The sequence below is a fragment of the Hoplias malabaricus genome, chromosome 15, assembly GCF_029633855.1.
Source record: "Hoplias malabaricus isolate fHopMal1 chromosome 15, fHopMal1.hap1, whole genome shotgun sequence".
Lineage (NCBI taxonomy): Eukaryota > Metazoa > Chordata > Actinopteri > Characiformes > Erythrinidae > Hoplias > Hoplias malabaricus.
In genome coordinates, this window is record NC_089814.1 from 24,461,528 (window position 1) to 24,478,455 (window position 16,928).

Genomic DNA, 16,928 nt, shown 5'->3' on the forward strand with positions numbered 1-16,928 from the left:
ACCTCTTCAGAAGTCTTTATAGAAAATTGAAGCATCAATTTGCACAGAGCTTTTCCTCTGTCATTGTTACTTTGATGTGAGTGATCCGGAATCAGCTCAATCCTGAACTGGATGAACTGGGTGCAGAAAACGAACAAATGAATAAATTAATTAAGCAATTAGTTAGAAAGTGTTCACATTTAATGGAGTTGTAAATGTAAAACTCCAGTAAATGTGAGGTAATGCTACTGGTCTATTCTGAATCATGAATGACTCAATTGTCTGATAATATAAATCCTTATTATGCACATTGCCCACTGGTGAAAGTTCATTTATTAATTAATTAATTCATTCATTATCTGTAACCGCTTATCCAATTCAGGGTCGCGGTGGGTCCAGAGCCTACCTGGAATCATGGGGCGCAAGGCGGGAGGGGGCGCCAGTCCTTCACAGGGCAACACAGACACACACACACTCACACCTACGGACACTTTCGAGTCGCCAATCCACCTACCAACGTGTGTTTTTGGACTGTGGGAGGAAACCGGAGCACCCGGAGGAAACCCACGCGGACACGGGGAGAACACACCAACTCCTCACAGACGCCGCCCGGTGATAGTTTTATTTATTTATTTATTTATTTTGTAAAGTTCTAAAAGGGGAATTTGTCTGAATCATTATGAGTTAAGACACAAAGTGGTATTACTGTCAAATTATAATAGAACATTAAATAAAATTGCCTACTGCACCTTTAAATTTCAGGAGTTTGCTGTTGCGTACTGTAGATGGCGATAATGAGGTTAAACCTCTGATGTAACACACTCCGAAAAAGAAGGAGATGTGACGTCACCGACTGCATGTGTTGGTGTTATCGTGAGTGCCCTATCCTGTCCGGTCAGATCAGAGCGCTCTCTGTCTATCACTCGTGTCTCCATGTGGCCTCCGAGATCCTGTCTCTGCGTGTTCTCACGCGGACTGCGTGTGCTCAGTTCCGCGGAGGGCAGAGCGCCTGCTTCCTCACTCACTCCGCCGCTGTCCTGTAGACTTTCACCCCCCACTGCTTTACCTGCACTTTCTCTCTGTCTCGGTCCCAGCTTCACCAGTTTGCGCACTTTTACAACGTCTCCTCGTTTCTGGAGTGAAGCTTTGGGTCAAACCCAGTCCACACATTACCACCTGGTGTACACCTGTAAGGTAGGAGGAGTGACATATACCATCTGGTGAAAAAAAGACAATAAACAAACAAACTGACTTTACAGATGCACTTCGTAATTCTCCAGTTACTGGAGTCCAGTTGTTGCTTACATTCTTTATTGGGTCTTTTTCACCATGTTCTTCAATGATCAGGAACCCCACAAAGCAGGTTACATTCGGGTGCATCTTTAGACAACCTACTAAATTTCGTTGTTTAAACAGTGAAAATATGAGGAAGCTTTGCTTTTAATTGTGGAACTATACAGTGCTCCGGTATGGTCAGTGGAGCACAGTGGGGTCAGTGGAGCACAATGAGTGTAGAAGGAGTTCATGTGTTGCCTTGTGTATGTATCATTGTTAACACAAACTGGATCTGAGCGTATGTCTCAGGTGTGTTTTCTTTCCCTTTTTTGCAGGTGTGCAGCACTCGCTCTATGAAGAAGATCTCCAAGATTGCGTATCACAAAGGAGTGGTCATTGTCACGTGTCCAGGTTGTGGGAACCATCACATCATTGCAGATAATCTAGGCTGGTTCTCTGATCTCCAGGGAAAGAGGTGCGTGTTTATACTGAGGTTTTAACTCCACCCCCAGCTCATTTCAAATGTAGTGGATGTGGTAAACCCACAGCTGGCCAAAGTCACATCCTGTGTGGACCTCAGAGTAGAGTTTAAAGATCCAGAGTAAATGCACTGTGTGGACTTCAATCAAGTGTGTCTGTTTATTCTTGTAGGAACATCGAGGAGATCCTTGGAGCCAAAGGAGAGAAGGTGAGGAGAATTGAAGGAGATGCTGGCATTGAAATTGTTGCAGAAGAAACGTTTAAAGAAGCGGAGCAGAACAGAGAAGATGGACAGAACACTCTACCTCTAACGGATGGCTCTGAAAAATCTTGATTGATGATAGAGACTTTAGGCTTTTCTCTCCTCTGCTTCAGTCATGAACTCTAAGCTGCTACTTCATCACTCTTCATCTACTTTATCATAAATGTACATTGCTTCTGTATTTTGCTAAGTATATTTCAAATGGATTTTTAAAACAATAGTTGGATTAAATGAAAAAACATTATATTTATTGAATGTTTTTTATATAATAATTTGTTACATGAATAGATGTTCTATAAGTATATAATAATCACTCTATATGTCTTAACATACAAATGGAGTAGAGTAAAAGTAGATTAACAACAAACTGAGTAAATAATATCTCAGGAGTTGCATACTTTTTTTTTTATGAAAGGAAACCCAGACTGAGGGTTAATCTCACCCTGAGGACTAAACATACACTGAGGATTAAAATCACTCTGAGGACTGAACCCAGACTCATATTAAAGCATAGCCCTGTACTTGAGTAGAACTGAGTACTCTTGGAAAACCAAATTACAACACAGACATGGAGAGACTCAGTTAATCAAAATGACAAAGCCCAGTGTAGGTTTCCCTTAGAAACTTAATAGGAATGTCTAAGATTGCTGAGAAACACTGTTCCCTCTGGTTTGTTTACGACCAGAAGGTCTGTGTGTTTTAATGTAGAAAGGTATGTTTAAGGGACAAAAACAACAGTTGCTTGTACATAGCTGAAGTTTAACTTGTCAGAAGTAACTTGTAAGTTTTTATTCACGGTTTGAGTTCTAAGGGGGTGGGGGGGCGACACGACGACGACAGATGTCACCTTTAAGAAAAACAAATAGCACAGCCTCAAAAATGATTTTATGGGGTGGGGTGTCAGTCCTTAGAGTGGTTTTAATCCTCAGTTTAGGTTCAGTCCTCAGAGTGGTTTTAATCTACAGTGTTGGGTTAGTCCTCAGGGTGAGTTTAATCTTTAGTGTAGGTTCAGTCCTCAGTGATTTCAATCCCCGGTATTTATTCAGTCCTGTATTTTAGACACGCCACTTGAATAAATGGAGTTTGTCTCCCTCTGGTGTTGAAATAACAACGACATTCCCATTTATTTTTCTCTTTTAATAACAGTTTAGTCGCCTTGGAAACTTTAGCTTAGCAAACTAACACGAAGGGATAATGAGAGTTAAAATCATTTTAGAAGCGGTAGTTTGTTTTTCTGGTCTGATTTAAGGAGAATTTACGGCTGCGCAGTGGCTCACTCAGCGGTGACGCAGCTCCTCAGAAACAAAACAGAAAAGGGAAGAAAAAATACTGTGTGGGTGACGGATAGAAACACTGCCCTCCAGGATTGTCTCCACCAGCCTGGATTCTTGTGGTAAACAGCGCTTTATTCCCGCGGTACAGACCGAGACACAGCCGCTGCACACACCGCGCAGAGATGAGCACTTTAGACCCGGGAAGTGAAGCGGAGCGGCCGCTCCATCGGCCCTTCCTCATCGGGGTGAGTGGAGGAACAGCCAGCGGGAAGGTAAGTTACGACCTTAAATAATCCACCTTAAACACACAGGTTAAATTCTAACGGAGTTTGCCTGCTTCCGTCAAGACATTCTGACTTCACAGCAGTAGTTTAAACATAAACCCGTTCTTACGTTGACATGTTTGCTAGGTAGGGAACATGGAGCGGTTTGGAAGACTGGGATTAGAAAATACAGTTCTTACAAAGCCAAATAATGCAATTAAGTAAATAAATAAATAGTAAAAAACTAGACACACTAGGAGGAGAACTGCAAACTCGCTACAGAAATGGGTTAGAAGAAGAAAAAGAATATAAAGGTTAATTATGCAGTGTCATGAAAATAATGCGTAAGGGTTAAAGTCCACCTCTAAACACTTCTCTTGTCAGAGATACAGATGTGTAAGTTATTATCAGAAAAAACGTCCTGAAATGCCTTAAAAATGCTTTAGATATAAATATACCGTCATTTTCATTCACGACACATGGAACTACACGCCTTTTAATATTAGCCTGGGCGGCACAACAGGTGTTCTATCGAGATGTGCTACCTTGTCGAAATGTGCTACTTTGCAGCTCTGCGCATGCTCAGAACCATCATTTTTAAAGTGTTCGTGTTTTACATGATAAAGCTGTTTTTCTCCGGTGCATTACACAATCGTGGTTTACTGTTATTTGCTTGAGTGTTCCAAAAATACACTGCAAGTTAAATGTAAAAACTATAAAACCATTTCTTATCACTAAAATGATCTTAAAACTTCTTTAATAAGGGGATTTATCTCCTAAGCAACATTTTCTGATACACTACATTTATCTTACCTACTGCTTTATTTAAACAACTGTACATATAAAAGTACACTATGGCAGCACATTTTGACAAGGTAGCAACAGGTAGTGTAACTGTCACACAGCTCCAGGGCCCTGGGGTTGTGGGTTCAAGCCCTGTTCTGGGTGACTGTCTGTGAGGAGTTTGTTGTGTTCTCCCTGTGTTGGCGTGAGTTTCCTTTCAAAAAACACTGTCTAAAAACTCACATTGGTAGGTGGAATGGCTAATCAAAGGTGTCCGAATGTGTGAGTGAATAAGTGAGTGTGTGCCGACCTGTGAAGGACTGGTGCTCCCTCCACGGTGCTGACAACTTATTCATTCAGAATACGTCTTTTGGCGTAAACCCCACAACACACACAGACACACGGTGTAATGTAATCTGCCTGTGCTCAGTAAATGTTGCCCTCAGTGACCTATAAATATAGTGTCCTCACATCAAGTCTAGTAATACACCACATCAGAGAGCTCCTCATGTCCAGGCCAGGGGTCACCTGAGGCAGAGTAATCTCTGTGGTGGTAAATAGGTCAAACGTTTCTCTCTCTCTCTCTCTCTCTCTCTCTCTCTCTCTCTCTCTCTCTCTCTCTCTCTCTCTCTCTCTCCTATCAAATCCAAACTTTATTGACATGACAAATGTACATATGTAGTGTCACAGCATTACAACAGTAAAGTATAAGTAATGATAAAATATAAAATTATATAGACAAAAAGAAAATAAATAATTCAGACTGTATTTATGTAAAAAGATATACATATAGACATACTAAATATATTGCAGTATTATTAGATGGCTGTGTGTGTGTGTGTGTGTTTACCCATTGTCCCGGAGTGTGTGACATTCAGAAACATGTCATTTCTCATAATCATCTACTGTCCTGAAATTGTTTGTTTTTAAAATTTGTTAAATGATTTATTTCGTATGACTTCATGTTTTTGCGCAGTACAGTATCAAGTGCACCTCTGTCTCTACTTCCCCTGTCTCACACTGACCACAAACTCTGGCTTCTCTTGGGACCTTGGGGTTTTTTGAGTCGGCCTCTCTCCATGGCCAGGCTGTGGTCACTCAGTCTGTATTTGGTGAGGATCAGTTTCTGATTCGTATCTCGGACAGTGAGGAGATATTCAGCCAATACATATTCATATTTTAGGGTCAGATAACAGTTCTGATTATGAATTTGGTTTCTCCAATGTTCCAGATAAGTAGTTCTGCTGTGTTTAATGATTTGGTTTATTCTAATTGGTGTTTGGGAAGCAGTGCAGGTCAGAGAGTGGGGGTTAGTAGTGAGTCTCTGGGCCAGCTGACACAGGGGACTCTTTTCAGGGTTCAACTCTTGGGATGGGTGGGGGGGCACTGAAACTGCAGGCTTGTTGTTGGACTTGATTTAAGATGCATCCAAAATGTAAGAGCTTTTTTTTCAATGTCTATGATTAAAGGGAATCTGCCTAATTCAGCCCTGCATGCATTCGTTGGGGTTTTTCATTGGATATTTAAAATCATGCCTGTCCCATCGAGTGTAGTCATAATGACTGAGTGGACCCTAGACTTCATTACCATAGAGCGCAATGGGCAGGATTACACTGTCAAAGATCTTCAGCCAGATTTGAATTGGGATATTGGATCTTCAGCCAGATTTCAATTGGAAACCATCTTGGAGAATGGTTTCTTGATTGAACTGAGGGCCCTACAGGTCTTGAAAATCAGTGCCTCAGGAATCAGGAAACTTCAGTGCATATATTGCCAGACCAAAACCTCTTGAGGCACTGATTTTCAGTCCCAGGTAATTATAAGAGAGCATGTGATCTAAGGCAGAGTCTCCTAGATTGAAAACATATCTGATTTCCTCAGATCTGGCTTCCTTTTGGAAGATCATTACTTTAGATTTTGTGGGGTTTACACAGGGGCCCAGGTATGACAGTATTTCTCTAGCAGGTCCAGGTGCTGCTGAAGCTCCTTTTCTGTGGGTGACAGCAGCACCGGGTCGTCTGCGTAGAGGAGAAACTTCCGTTTCATTTAGTGTCAGGCCAGAGGTTATAGATGTTAAAGAGAGTAGGAGACAAGCTGCAGCCCTGTCAGACACCACACCCCTGAGTGAAGTCCTCAGTCCTTTTATTACCAGTCTGTACTCCACGCTTATTACTGACATATGATTTAATAATGTCATAGACTTTACTCATTTTGGAGTCATTTACTTTACAATTTTGGAGAATTTTATAATAAAATCCTTTATGCCAAATGGAATCAAATGCTTTTAAAGTCTATATAACACTCAAAAACATTTCTTTTGTTTTGTTGATGTACACGTTGGTTAATTAGGGTGTGTAAGGTGTAAATATGATCAGTAGTGATTAATATAATAATTCTTTTGAGGTAAATGTTGATTTGACAGTGATCAGAGATTGGTAGCTGTGGTCTGACAGTGAATGCTTTAGTAGTGGAGGGATCCATGTCAGTGATTGTGTAATCGACTACACTAGCTCCAAGAGCGGAACAGTATGTAAACCTCCCTAAAGGGTCCCTTCGGACACTGCTGTTAAGGAAATACAGACCTGGGGATCGACAGAGTTGCACTAGTTCTCTGCCACTCCTGTTCAGGACATGATTGGGACAATTTCTTTGAGATTCGAGAATTTCTTTTATCTCTTTTTCTCTTTCTGTCTCAGTCCACAGTCTGTGCAAAGATCATGGAGCTGCTGGGGCAGAACAAGGTGGACCACCACCAGAGGAAAGTGATCATTGTTAGCCAGGACAGTTTCTACAGAGTGCTGACCCCAGAGCAGAAGGCCAAAGCTCTCAAAGGCCAGTACAACTTTGACCACCCAGGTAAAATTAAGGGAACATTTAACATATCAACCTCCTTGTTTGTACACTAATTGTCCACTGACAATACAGATGCACTTTGTAGTTCCACAAACTGTAGTCCATCTGTTGCTTTGCATACTTTTTAAAGCCTCCTTTCGCCCTGTTCTTCAGTGGTCAGGACCACCACAGAGCAGGTATGATACAGGTCGTGGATTATTCTCAGCGCTGCAGTGACACTAATATGGTAGTGTTTGTATGTGTTGCACTAAATCAAATCAAATCAAATCAAATTTATTTATATAGCGCTTTTCACAACTGATGTTGTCACAAAGCAGCTTCACAGAATTCCAGTAAGACAAGATTTGACATGAAATGTAAAGACAAATGTAAAACCCTCAAGTGAGCAAGCCAGGGGCGACAGTGGCAAGGAAAAACTCCCCCAGCTGAGGAAGAAACCTTGGGAGGAACCAAGGCTCACAAGGGGTGACCCATCCTCCTCTGGTCAATCTACTGGTGATGATAGTTAGTAGTCCATGAGAACTTCAGTGTAGGGACAGCTTCAAGGCACTTGGTGGTTGCTGGAGCGTGGGCAGCTGGTCTGAAGCGTGGAGGAGGATCTCGACAGTCATCCATCAGTGTCCAGACAGACAGGTGGGCAGTCGTTTACTCGGAAAGATGTAAAGGGATGGAATTAGTTTTTTAACTGTTTTGTGTTTGTAAAGTAGAAAATATGAAAATTTCCAGAGTGTGGCTAATGACTCCGGCAGATCTGACTATGACAGCATTAACTAAAAGGAGAGAACCAGGAGGACACACAGACACGGGAGCATCCTGAAACACTGGCATCCCTCCGCTCCACCGTCAACAAACCTGAGTGATCGCGAGAAGCGGCGGGACGACAGCACCAGCGTCTCAGTATACTATAATTCCCTGTGTCCATGGACCCCCCGGATCTGCCGCCTTTATCTATGGGGGAGCATTAGCTACCAAATGATAAACTAAACAAATGAGTTTTTAGCCTACATTTGAAGATTGCGACTGTGTCTGAGTCCCGTACATTTTCTGGAAGATCATTCCAGAGTTGGGGGGCTTTATAAGAAAAGGCTCACTAGTATGAGTGGATCAGACACAGCAGAGCTGCTGGAGTTTTTATCCCTCATTTTTACAGTGGTGGAGTGAGATTGGTTCACTGACCCAGATCATTCAGACAACAGTGTCCTGTGACCAATAAGGCAGCAGCAACAGATGACCTCTTCTGACACCAGACACGTCCGGAGGGTTCCTCACCAAACAGTTTTAACATATCTATGTGTGCCCCTCTCTTCTAGATGCATTTGATACGGAGCTGATGGGTCAGACTCTGAAGGACATTGTAGAAGGGAAGGTGGTGGAGGTTCCTACATATGACTTTGTCACTCATTCCAGGCAAGTGTACTACTAACTCTAGTTAATCTCACAAAGCCAGTTCACATCTGACAGGAGTTCTGAGTCAGAAACACTAAGAAACACAGCTAAAAGTTACACATTGTGCTTTGGGTAAGCTCTGAGTAGCCAGTGGAGGTGGTTCAGACATCGGATCAGGATGCCTCTGGTATACCAGCTTGGACGAGGGCTGCGGGGTAGACGCAGGACATGCTGGAAGGATCATAAATTCCAGCTGGCGTGGGAATGCCAGGAGAAGTTGTGGGGGATAAAGATGCCTGGGCTTCTTAGATTGTCCTGTTGCCATCGTGACACTGGAAAGGATTAAGCAGAACAAATGATGATGGTGCTGCTGCTGCTGATGATGGAAAAAAGTCATACCGGGCAAATCTCTAGAAAATACAGGTGTGGACAAATTAGATGGTATGAATTTAGCATTATAGCTAATGGCCTGGACAGATTTGTTGGTACTCATAGGCTAAAGTATGTAAGTTTTATTCACTGTTTAATTTTGTAGCACATTTGGTCGGTGATTACTTTAATGCAGTTAGCACTGTCCCGAATTTAGAGTCAGTTCCATCTACAGCTAAATTCAATAAAAGTCAATATTACCCACCTATGGAGTAGGATTTGAGCAACATCCTCATCTTGGTTCATGCTTTTCAATGGTTAGAGGTCTGTATCAGTTGTCAAATATCTCTGAATGGTGTTTCTCTGCCATGAGCAGAGAGTGAATGCCTAGCATACTGAGACACTTTTTTTTGGCCTTTTACAGACACTAGAGGTACGGAGAGAGATTAGTCTCAAAATACTTTACAAATGCGTAAATGTAAATCCACAAATTAAACACAAGTCACAAATATGTTTCACTGTTCACAAATGAACACATCCCAATCTGTGTCTCACAGTCTGCAATTTTTACAAATACAGTTACATTCATAAATACATGTTTTTGGTTTTCATATATCACAATTTTATGCGAAAATAAATACATTTGTTTAAATTTACATTCCATATGTTTGTAAAGTCAAAGTCTCGAATTTAAAATGTATTTGTACATTTCTGCATCTGCATTTGTGGAGCAAGTCACTCACGTGTTTTCCGTGACGTCCTTTTGTTCATTTCCTGTCGCGGGGTTTTGGATTTTGAGACTTTCCTTTTGCATTTCACCTGATCAAAATACAAATGGAGCCTGATCCACAAATGTGGCCAGTAGGCACATTTTTTTTTATAAAAAAATTTTGAATTTCAGCTTTAAATGTTTACATCTTTTTTTTTTCATGCCATTTATCTGATGTTTTATTTAAAATATTTTGTCGAATCCAAAATCAAAAGCACAGTCTGTTACGTTAACTGCCAACAACTTTAGCCAATTTCATGTTATTTCTGAGAACAATTTTGGTTCTCCTTTTATCATGGAAATGTACCAACAGATTTGTCCATGTCTGTAATATAGTAATAATGGATTTTTACACTTGAAATATAGCTTTTCCTACTTAAAACATGTCATGTGACCGACATCACGAAGACATCATCAGATTGTGTTCCAGATTGGCTGCATTGGTGTTTATATCCTATAATCCCAAACCTAATTGGCCCTGGTTAGGAGTTCAGCAAGTTTCTGTGAGGACTTATTTTGGTAAAGTGTTCCACTGTAAGACTCTTTCTTAGATTAAAGTTATCTGAATAACAGGAGATTCTGTAGGTAATTTATGACAGACATAGCTGCAAACAGAGGGTCACAGAGGGGCTGGACATGACGTTTTCTCCTTGCTCTTCAAGAGAAATATCTGGGGACGGCTGAGGGATGTGAGTGCATAGAGCTTAATATTTATATAGGGGTGTGTGTGTGTGTGTGTGTTTGTGTATGTGTAGGCTGCAGGAGAAGATCTGTGTGTATCCTGCTGATGTGGTTCTGTTTGAGGGAATTCTGGTGTTCTACACTCAGGAGATCCGTGACATGTTCCACATGAAGTTGTTTGTCGACACTGACTCAGACGTTCGTCTCTCACGCAGAGGTAAAAACACACTCACGCACTCTCACATGATATAAAGTCAGCATGCACACTGTAGCACCCACACTGCTCTTCAAAAGTCTGAAAGCACAGTTTTCTGAAGGCACATCTGCAAAATGGATAAAACACAGCATGTTACAGTTTCCCACGATGCTATGAAGACAGTGAGGATCTATTAGAAGTGTCCAGAATGATAAAGAAAGGGCAGCAGAATATTTGGAAAAGATTGATAAAATTGTCATTAATTTCCAGAATGCTTCATAATAGAGAAGTGGTCAAACCTCAGACAAAAGCTAATCAGATATTAGGAATAGCAGTTAATAGATAATTACTGTGTATTTTTAACGTAAGCCCAAATCCCAAAGTCAACACAATATATACATTCCAGTTGAGATGGTGATCTGCTTTACTGAGGCTTTTTTCAGGGTTTGTGAAATTCTTTCCAGGTGACTGTGATTACCTCATGTTTGGTTGTTGTGTGCGTGTGTGTGTGTGTGTTACCTACAGTTCTGAGGGACATGGGAAGAGGTCGTGACCTGGAGCAGATTCTTACACAATACACCACCTTCGTTAAACCTGCATTTGAGGAGTTCTGTCTTCCAGTGAGTAAACACAAACACACACACATTAATCAAATTCTCTCTCTCACACATACACACACACAAACACTTTGCATAACAGGCTAGGCTGTGCTATTATGTCCATTAGTCCTTTCATGGCGGGATTGGCCTGACTTGCTAGTTTCTTTTCCACTAGCACAGCTCCCCCTGTGAAATAGGAATCAGTGACTTCGCAAAACCCTGTCTCTAATGGTAACCACAGGCATTGTTTTTCTTTTTTGGACTGAATGCAACTCCGCACCACAGTTCTCACAGATCAGTTTTTCTTGTTTCATGTTTGTCTTTCGCTGGAGATTTTCATTGGCCACAGACCCAAGGGGCGTTTGACCTCTTCAGAACACCTGAAGAGGGGTAATTTTATGAACTGCCGCTGTGACTCGGATAAAAGCAAATGTGAAAGCTGCTGTAACTTTAGGTATTTTACAAGCGGCAAGTATGCTGGAGATCTGCATTTCGTGGTGATTGACAGGTCTCTCTGGCCAATCAGCATTCTGCAAGGTTTACACATCACGATTTAGTAACTACTCTGCTTGGTTGGAAATATAAGCGAGCGGGGAACTACAATAGTACCTAGTTCCAGGAACCAGGTACCAGATTTGGCCAGTGAAAAAGCAAAAGAGTCGAGTCGTGTAGGTGCCATGCAGAATGCTGCAGTAGTCATTGAACCTAAAGATGCCCTGTTTCGGAGAATACAGTTAATGTGAGAGTAATTAAACATGCTTATGGTCATTGCACAGTAGTACAATGAAATTTAGAGGGAAGCTAACTCCTCTCTGACAGTATACACACACTAGAGCACTAGGGGCAGTGAACACAAACGCACCCCGAGCGGGCATAACTGTTGGGGACTTCAGCTGTGGATTTTGAGGGAGGAGAAAGCACTGTCAATCTCCCCTGTCAATCTAAGGTAATCTCATACCAGCGATATTTCAGGCCCAAATCTACCTCTCAACTTTAAGCCAAATACATAAAGAATGCAGAGAAGTATTTGTAATTCCAGTTGATTGCACTAATGTTCATTCCAATTCTCTCTGTCAGACCAAGAAATACGCAGATGTGATTATTCCTCGTGGAGTGGACAACATGGGTAAGTTTTGCTCATAAGCATTCAGGGTTAAAGCACTTAAACGCTCCGGGTTTGGGAACGTGTGCCTGGATGCCCAGGAATGAAGGCATGGATTGTGAAAGCCTGTTCTCTTCTTCTCTCTCAGTTGCCATTAACCTCATCGTGCAGCACATCCAAGACATCCTGAGTGGTGATATCTGTAAGTGGCAGAGAGGAGCTGTTAATGGACACGCCCATGGGCGGAGCCTAAAGAGGATTGTGCCTGATCCAGTAGAAAATCCCAGTGTGTCAGTGGCCACGACTACAAAGCGCACGCTCCTGGAACCCAGCACGAGGCCACATTAGTGCAGAGAGGGGTCGTTGGTTTCAATGCATGCATCCCATAATACACACACACACAGTACTCACTTTAGTCAAGCCTGATCACATTTTAAGAGTCTCTTTTTTGCTGTTCAAACAACCCCATTTGGTTATGGTAACTGACAGAATCTACTGATCTAGGATCAGTTGTCCTCAGCCCAACCTGAGTCTCTGCTAAAGTAAATCCCTGAATAAACTGACCTCAGATCAATAACACAGATCTGAACTGGACCCGGTCACCCCTGCCAAAAGAAAACAGGACCCGTTTCACTTTTCAGAACCCCCTACGTTGTATGTCCACCTACTGCCACACACTGAACAGTCTGAGCTCCACCTCTGTTATATGCCCAGTGGATAAGTGGATAGTTACAGTCTGTAGAACGTGTGTTAATGCACAATTCAGCTGTGACCCCTGCTCTCTCAGCAGACCAGTGGGCGTCCAGAGTGGACACTGCAGATTCACCTCTTTGGAGATACAAAGTGTTGTAATTCTTGGTAATGGATTGCAGTAGCTTGCATTTACTAATCAGCACTACATGTGTAAGAGAGTCTTTGTATTTGAATGTGATGCTAATGCTAATCATTCAATGCTAAGTGGTTATCTTCTCTGTATCCTTCACCAAGTAATAAGCAACATATAGTGCAGGTTAAGTTTAGAGTAATAATAATAAAAATAATAATAACAAAAATAATTAAAAAAAAATAGTTTGATTAGCGCTTTTCAAGACACAAGTTTCAAAGAACATTTTAGTTAAATCTAGCAATTAAAGGGAACAAAGAGCAAAGAATATAATTGTTAAAAAAATATCCCAGATTAGACTTACCCATAAGCCAACACTTAGCTTCTGAGTGCATTGTGGTAGTTTGTGGTCTATAGAAACGTTTAGAAAAGGTGTTCGAAGAAGAGATCTTTGGTGAATCTCTTGAACTGAGACTTCACACACCCCTGGAGCTGTGGGAAACCACTGTGGTTAGTTGTTGGCGCTAAGGTACCTTGCTCAAGGGCACTTCAGCTGTGGATGCTGAGGGAGCAGAAAGTGCTTTTCCCTCACTCCCCCAGCTTCCATTTTTCCTTACATTTTTCCAGGGGATCGAACAGCGATGCTCCAGTCCCAAGTCCAATTAGCTCTTCTATCTCCCTTCTTAAAAGTAAGGTATTACACAGATACAGTCACAATCTTTTTGTCCCTCTCCTCTGTTCGCCACAAGGCTTCTGTCCAGACTAGACATGAAAGGGTTATCATTTTCACTGTAAAATTCCTGACGGTTAATATTACTATGTGAAGGTTTACTGGATGAAGTTTAACTCGTCTGTAAGTTTTTATTCACTGTTTGAATTACCACAGAACCTCATTTGCAACACGAGATGTTTAGTTTTGTTGTGCTTTCATTAATAGAGTTAGCCTTCTGCTGGATTTGGAGACATTTCCACTTTAAGTGATCCAAAACGGCAAAAATAAGTCTATATTTCTCACCTATGGAGAACTCATGAGCAATATCCTCATTTCGGTTCGTGCCTTTTAATGTTTGGAGTACTCTTCGTTGTCTAAAAATACTCCAAATGCCTCTGCCATGAGGGTAGAGAGAGACACTAGCATATCGGCCCAAGCCAGTTTATTTTTCTACTCATTTGCAGACACTAGGGCTTTGTAAATACATTGGACCGGTTTTCAGCACTGGAGAGCTAGCAAATGGCGAGGAAAAAACACCTGAATTTTATAAAAAGTGATTTTGGATTATAATCATGAACTACACCGTTTAAGTAAGTATGTAGTATGTTTTAGTTTTCGGTTCAATATAAAACTGAAACGAGGTTTTTCTCAGTTTGTGTATCAGTATTTTAACTTTTCAGCACATTTTAGAAATACAGTGAAAATACTGATAAGTGTGGTCATTTTGGCCATGATAATCGTGATATTAAATTTTCATACAATTTCATGTCTAGTCCAGACATTATTGGGGTGGTGGAATGTATGAGACTGAGGTGTTGCCAGGGTTTTAGTGAAAGACATGATGTCTAACAAAATCAGATCAGCTACATCTGAGTTACGGTCCATAACCATACACCAGCAACGTCGGATTTTTCCCATAAAATTGCCAGGGAGTGTATTTTTCTTTTTTTTAAATGACTGCCTTCCAGAGAACGAGGCTTGACCTTAATCATATAGCACAAAATAATTGTCAGATCTCAGTCACTATCTCATGCTCCTAACTTCCACCAGAGATCACAGGAGTGGTCAGATCATCACGGACATAGATGTGGTCATCAGGCTGCTTAAGTTGGGCCTTAAACATTAAAGTAGTTCTCAACTCAAGACTGTTGTTTTAATCGACTTAAACGCACATATCTAATCATGTTAATATAACATTATAATATTTAATATTTAATCATATTTATGGAATTTTAATCAGTGTGAATGTAGTGCTGAAGTTAGTGTAGTTGCCACACAGCTGCAGGGTTTGGGATCTTGTCCTTGGGTTACTTTCTGTAAGGAGCGTGGTGTGTTCTCCCTGTGTCTGTGTGGGTTTCCTCACAAACAAACAAACAAAAAAACAAAACAAACAAACAAAAAAAGAACTGAATCACCCAGTAATTCCCTGTAGGCCCTGATCAGTTTGAAGTGATAACAGAAGATGAATGTGAATAAATATTTGTGGATTTCTATTTTCTGCTTTGAGATGTGTCCACTTCTATTTACGTTATGCTGGTTTTAAAAAATGTGAACTCCTTGTAAAACAGTTCTTAGATTTTTAAATTCATTGCTTATTAAATTTATTGCTTTTTCAATGTCAAACTTTTAAAAAATATTAAACAATAACTTTCACTTGCAAAAGTCTGCTTGTATGTTTTTAACATTTCTGTGGAGAACATACACTCATCAACCAGAACATTATGACCATCACCTTGTGTCTAAATTCTGTCAATTCTCTCAGCTCCACTGACCTCACTGGAGTATTTTGTAATTCTACAGTTACAGACTGAAGTCCACCTGTTTCTCTGTATGAATTTTTAGCCTCCTAGTAAAACCTCCTAGATCTTCTGTGCTGCTGAATCATTTTAGGAGAAGCATTTTGTCTTACCGACTGATTGAGTGACCGACCAAGGGCGCATGTGCGAGGCCTGGTTCTTGCCACAGGTGCACACGAGCTCATAAATCAGTTGGCCACCGCCGTGTCGTATAATGTGGGTTTGTATCTTTGCTTGAAATGATATGTAAAATGAAATAATTTGAAGACACACAGTGGTGTGAATGTGATCGTAAAACCCAGCTGTCTTGACGCGTGATTGTATTCAGGGCGGCTACACAAACAGCTCGTTGTATGTAAATGATCTAGTAAAATACGGCATCACAGAAAATACAAATATTGCCATTTTAGTGTTTCTGTTAACTTTTTTTAATTGCTGTATGATGGATCAGGTAAATATAGCGATGTTAGCTTGGGGTTACCTCAAAAACCTCGGCTTTTATTCGTGGCTCTACTAAAGTAGTGCTACATATTTTATATGGGCCCTAGAGGTTTGAATATGGCTCATGACCGTATTCGCACTCTGCTGAATTAATCTGACCACCCTAGTACTGAAACATGTTTAGGTTTATGAATAGAGGACGAAAAGCCGAGAATTCCCTTTTCCCCCAGCAGAATGAACGCTTCCACCTTAAATGAAGGGTAGTACCATTTTTCTGACGACGGGGTTGATCGATAGGTCGCTAATTCAAGACAGCTGTTAGGAGCGCACGAGAGTACGATTAATTTCCGTGCGGCGAAGTTAATCATTTCGTAGCGTGAGAAATGCCATATGTATAGGGGGTGGGGGGGTGGACGTCTACTGACGTGCAGACTGACCAATTAAATTTTTGCAGAGAAGGTTATCGACCAATAACGGTAGCTCTACAGTCAGACCGTCCAATCAGAAGATTTTAGGTTACTTCAACACGCCCCCTTCTCACTCAAGCGAACCAATCAGAGTAGGGGAGGGCGGGACTAGTTTGTGAACAAAACGCTTCTCCAAATTCTATGTAAGCTCTAGAAAAACAAAATCCCGGACGTTTGTGAAATTCCGCCCGGACATTTTTTAAGTCTAAAAAAGAGGACATGTCCGGGCAAAAGAGGACGTCTGGTCACCCTACATATGTGGCGTGTGAGCGTTTGAACTTGTTGCAATGCGTGTGACTTCAGAGCCTTGGCTAAATCTGAGGTTGGCCAAAGTCTGGTCATGTATCTGCTTAAAATATTGTAGTAAAAGGGAAGTAATATGAAAACGTACATTGGAATAAATGCTTTTATCAAGCTC

The 16,928-nt window shown here is 41.2% G+C and overlaps 2 protein-coding genes across 4 annotated transcripts in view; both read left to right on the top strand.

Moving 5' to 3' along the window:
- Positions 1-2,214, top strand: part of dnlz (DNL-type zinc finger) — a 3,645-nt gene extending 1,431 nt beyond the window's left edge. The window contains exons 1-3 of one of the 3 annotated variants that reach the window (XM_066645160.1): positions 769-852; positions 1,590-1,729; positions 1,906-2,214. In XM_066645160.1, coding sequence (XP_066501257.1) covers positions 1,608-1,729; positions 1,906-2,068 — 285 coding nt within the window. In that variant the 5' untranslated portion in view covers positions 769-852; positions 1,590-1,607 and the 3' untranslated portion in view covers positions 2,069-2,214. Of the gene's footprint in view, positions 1-768; positions 1,174-1,589; positions 1,730-1,905 lie in introns of those variants that run through there. The other 2 variants (XM_066645158.1, XM_066645159.1) reach the window with 2 other exon arrangements.
- A 1,065-nt stretch (positions 2,215-3,279) lies between these two features.
- uck1 (uridine-cytidine kinase 1) lies at positions 3,280-15,458 on the top strand. The gene is made up of 7 exons (XM_066645157.1): positions 3,280-3,542; positions 7,013-7,172; positions 8,480-8,576; positions 10,449-10,591; positions 11,096-11,190; positions 12,247-12,295; positions 12,420-15,458. Exons 1-7 carry the CDS (start codon positions 3,453-3,455, stop codon positions 12,617-12,619), a joined length of 834 nt encoding a protein of 277 aa, XP_066501254.1. The 5' UTR covers positions 3,280-3,452; the 3' UTR covers positions 12,620-15,458.
- The last annotated feature ends 1,470 nt before the right edge of the window (positions 15,459-16,928 follow it).